Here is a 4567-nt window from a genome sequence, read left to right as displayed (position 1 = left end):
AATGGGGACGAGGTCGTGTTTATATCAACGTTGCATGGGGGGTGAATTTCACATAGTCGGGTTATTTATCAGGCATCGATGTAAGGTGCGTCGCCTGGTCTTAACTGTCCCCGGGTCTCCAGTATCATTCGCTGAACCCGGCGCAGAACTAGGGACGATGTTAAAACTGCTGTTGTCATACAGTATGTATCGATAGATCGACATCCGCAGACGTAGAATACACATGCTAGGTATCGAAGGCGCCGGATCCTGTCCCCGCTACCATCAACCAGCATAGTTCGTCTCATGCAGACCCCTCCGGTCGGCATCGAAAATCGGCCTCAACCCGGTCTTGTCCACTCCTTTTCTCTCCACCATGACAGTATACATCTTCTCCATCCCCGTTCTTCCTTTTCGTCCTCCCCATCCCGTTACATATCCGCAAATCCCTCCAGCGTAGGCATCACTCCTCCAGAGTACGCCCGTCCCACACTGCCCACGCTCTTCGGACTTGATAGACTCGGCTGACGCTGAAACCGGCCGTACCAAAACCGTATTCGCCGCTCAGAGGGATTCGGGTGTGGTACGGCTGGTCTTTGCGCTATTAGGGGGAGGGGGGTCGACGTGTCAGTGGCCCGCGTTAGGTGAGCATCTTTGTATATATCTGATTCAGGATTCAGACGAAGCGACGAGATTTGGGGCGCGGTCCTCCCTCCCCTTGCACTAACACACACGGTGTTCCAGTTCCAGGGAGGGAGAGCGTATGTTGTGACTTGATGTGTCAGGCGAGTTGGCTTGTATCCGTGAGGTCAGGACGGCGTTCGCTGACAGGCGAGCGCCTGTCGCCGTGACGCCAGAGAGCGGTATCGGGGTTCAGCACAGGCAGAGGGATAGCCAGATGAAGTCTCGCGTTCAAAACTTCGTCTGGCTTGCCGTCCGGTGTGCGTGGAACCTCAGACACCTCATCTTCGCGCTTTCCACTTTCTGGTACAGGCAGGACGAAACGTCACGCTCCTGGGGAAGGGAAGACGGCCCGGGGTGTTAAATCGTGAATAACAGCAGGCCTGTCCATTACGAAATGCTGTACCCCCAGGGAGAGACGAAGACCACTGGACATGCTCGAGCACGCCCTGGTATCTTCTGCCTGTCCCGGGGTGATAGGCCGCGAGCTGGGCACGGCATCGAGCATATCGTGCTCTGATCCCCCGGAGATGGGTCAACGAAGTACACTGTCCCTTGGAGAGAAAGGATATTTCGTGACCTATCTCCGGGGAGGCAGCTTCATGCGAACTCGTGCACGCAACCGCGGCCCCTGGACACGCGCGAGCACGTCCCGGTTCTTCCACCCTCCTGTGGGTGTTCGCGGAAGGTTAACTCCGTGTCGCGCATACATGCATACTCGCTGTGCGCCGATTCCGCGGAGACGTACAGGCGACCCGGAGGAGCCCATGGACCGTCCGATTCGTATACTGTCTCTGGGGAATCGGGTTGCTCGCAGACTGTCTTTCGCCGGGAGGTGGGTGCCGAGTCCCCGACTCTCCCTGGCTGGACAGGGACAAGGTGCCCATTTCTGGAGGGGTCGGCGTGAAGCCCGACCAGGGCATGCGACCCGCGCCGATTTCCCGGAGATGGGTAAGACAGGATAGTCCACCTCCTGGAGGACTCACCCGTCCTACCGATCTCTCGTGAAGTCCGCCCGTGAAGCTAACTTGCCACGCATGCCTAGGGTGCACGCTCAGACCAGGCACAGTTTGTCCGGAGATGGGTAGAACAGCGCTGTCCGCTCCAATTGGACTGGCCTCTTCTTGCCTCTCTTGGGCAAGTGGGCCTGTAAAGTGGAAGTGGTGATGCGACCGGAAAGCTATTATATGTCGCGTGTGCTATGGACTGTTCCCTGAGAGACGGCTGCTGACTTACCGGAGCCATTAGCTACATCGCAGATAACTGGGTACATGCCTTGAAGAAACTAAACGTCGGTGGGTCCGATGGTGGGCGCATGCAGCACCGTCACGTCCTTCACAATACTCCTGCGAGACAGACAAGACGGGGGTGTTGGCGTCCATAGTCCAAGCGCAGGAGCGGTGAAAGGGAAGACGAGGCCCGAAACCATGTATCGGAGTGCGAGAGGGGAGTAGTGGATACCATCTGTGCTCTCCACTCCTGCCTTAAATACCTATGAAACGGAATCAAAGCGCGGCAGTGGCGGCCGCCTTGTGTCCATGCGTGTCTCAGCCAAGCGTGATACACTATTGTTGTGACCCGTACGGACCCACTGTCGATGCGTTCATTTAACGGCTTGGAACGAGTCGGGTTCGAATTGGCCTGGAGGGCGAGGGTCAATGCGCTTGTAGGTTTCAGTCAATGGTAACCCATGCTTTTGTGTTGATCGGTGGATATTTTGCCAAAGATGATTCGGAGTTTGTTCGCTTTAAGGTTCCGTTCCGTTTACGTCCCCTGAGAGACTGAGGTGCTTGTAAGTAGATGCCGGAGGCCTGAAGACCTTACAGTGAGATAAAGTACTGGACACTCTCGAGCGGGATAGGAGCGTTAACTGGACTGTTGGTATCGCTCACGGATGGCGTAGTTGGTATGTCGTTCAGGTCTCCGCTGATGCTATGGATCTAGACAGCGTTAGAACGCTTGAGTTGAAGATATGCTTCATGAATTGCCGTGTGGTGGCGGACCACTTATCGAGCATTCAGCGACAAGCATTTGACCGTGTCCGCAGACCGGGTCAAGAATGACCTGTGACTATCTACATGTTCACGACGGAAGACAATAGAGGGTCGAATCCTTGAGGTGAGCCATTGTAATCCGATTCAGAATATGACGTTGTCCTCACTAGCTACAGGCCGAGGAATGCGCCGTTGCTGTAGCCGCTCTTAGCGGCGTAAGGACCAAGAGTCAGAAGACGAGACTGGAAGAATTACTGGTATTTTCTTCTGAATATGGTCACAGTAGACGAGGGATGACTCGGCATCATTAACACCTAAACTAGGACATGAGGAGGTGGCGTAAGACTAGTGTATATGTACGCCAAATGACAGGGTGGAATGTATGAGGCGGTTTCACCGTACATGCTCCTGAATCTCCTTGCTTGACGGCTTATGATCGAAAAGGCGAATATATTGGTGATAGGAAGACGACATCCCCATCTGTTGCATTTCATAGTGAGCAATGAGATGACACGGGAAACATGGCCAGTACGGTCACCACAGCAGGCGGTCGGGTAAGAATGTCATTTCCCAGCCATCAGGATAGTAGCGGAAGTCACGTAGGACCAAAGTTTCTGTACCAATTAGAGGAAGGGACCTGGCGGGTACCGAGGTGCACCGTCGCACATACCGGTGTAAGAGGGTAACACATATCGGACTGAATAGTTACAGGCAGGGCGAAGGAGTTTGCAGCCTCCTCAGCCTAGGGTTCTGTATAGTTCAGGAATGCATATAGGCCGGCGCTTGCCGAAAAGCAGCAGCGTAATCAGTGCTCATCGCCAGTGGTCCTACCTCGACTGCTATAGCTGACAACTGTCCGCTGCCCATCTTTGACTCACTCTATCACGATGCTGACAGTCATCGACATCCTCTTCACGAAGGCTGAGGCTACTTGCCTCAGTAGTCAACAGGCCATGTCGTCCCCGATTAACACAGGAGGTGACGACCTGACGGAGGCTCACTCACTGGTTGTGAATTGTTTTCGATTGCACGGCTGATAAGAATCCGTCATGTGTTGCACCCCGAGGCAGCGAAACGTATAACTGACCTCGACGAAGATCCGCAGCGTCCAAAAGCTAGTCCTCGCATCCATCAGAGGAAGTCAGGCTTGTGAAACACACTACCACGTTGGCTCACTTCCTACCGCGTATTGACCATGTCTTTGATGCATTGCCTACCGTCGAGTGCGGCCTCGCGGCGCTCGACGAAGAAGTCACACAGGAGGAGTGGTGGAGCATGCTGGCCGAACTCACAAATCTCCCCGATGGAGCAGGGAATGTATTTGCAGCCGCCGTTCATCCTACGAACCGAGATATGCAAGGCAAAAGACCTGAGATTACGACGAGCAGCGTCGAAGTCGGAACGTGCAATACCTCACCTACTGCGTCTGACGACCTCCTCCCCACCACACCGACTGATGACGACGGCTCGTCCACCGTTGTCCCCGGAGAGGCGGGCGGCGAAAACTCATACGTCCTTCGCAGGACCAAGGGTGACGTCGGTCGGAACAGGTCGCCCCCTGACGCCCAGGGCTCTCCAAGACTTCACCCTGGATTTCATCAACGAGGCCACGGAGAGGTCGAGGATCCCAGGCAACAGCTCGACACCTCCGCTGTCGAGGCACTACATGGGGTACACTAGCCCTACTAGATTCTCCCCTGAGAACACCACACGGACATGATTCACCAGACCGCATTGACGGGTATGAAATAGAGGGATGGGGCTCATACCTTGTAGAGTAGAGCGAGTGTCCGGCGGGGGGAGACGCCACACCTCAATATTTTCGCTTTGATTTTTTTCTTTGGCTCGTTCTGTATCCTTATCATTCCAAAGTAGCCCTGTACGCTCGGTAGTCTCGCACCGTCTTGCAGTGC

General features: G+C 54.8%; 1 protein-coding gene across 1 annotated transcript; it reads left to right on the top strand.

Moving 5' to 3' along the window:
• Positions 1-3541: 3541 nt before the first annotated feature.
• GLOTRDRAFT_134366 (uncharacterized protein) lies at positions 3542-4334 on the top strand (the record flags this gene model as incomplete). Its single annotated transcript, XM_007873361.1, has 2 exons — positions 3542-3664; positions 3774-4334. 2 exons carry the CDS (start codon positions 3542-3544, stop codon positions 4332-4334), a joined length of 684 nt encoding a protein of 227 aa, XP_007871552.1.
• Between the last annotated feature and the right edge of the window lie 233 nt (positions 4335-4567).

This window comes from Gloeophyllum trabeum (genome assembly GCF_000344685.1).
Source record: "Gloeophyllum trabeum ATCC 11539 unplaced genomic scaffold GLOTRscaffold_00127, whole genome shotgun sequence".
Taxonomy (NCBI): domain Eukaryota; kingdom Fungi; phylum Basidiomycota; class Agaricomycetes; order Gloeophyllales; family Gloeophyllaceae; genus Gloeophyllum; species Gloeophyllum trabeum.
The sequence above is the reverse complement of the archived record's forward strand: the minus strand, read 5'-3'. Positions and strand labels throughout refer to the sequence as shown.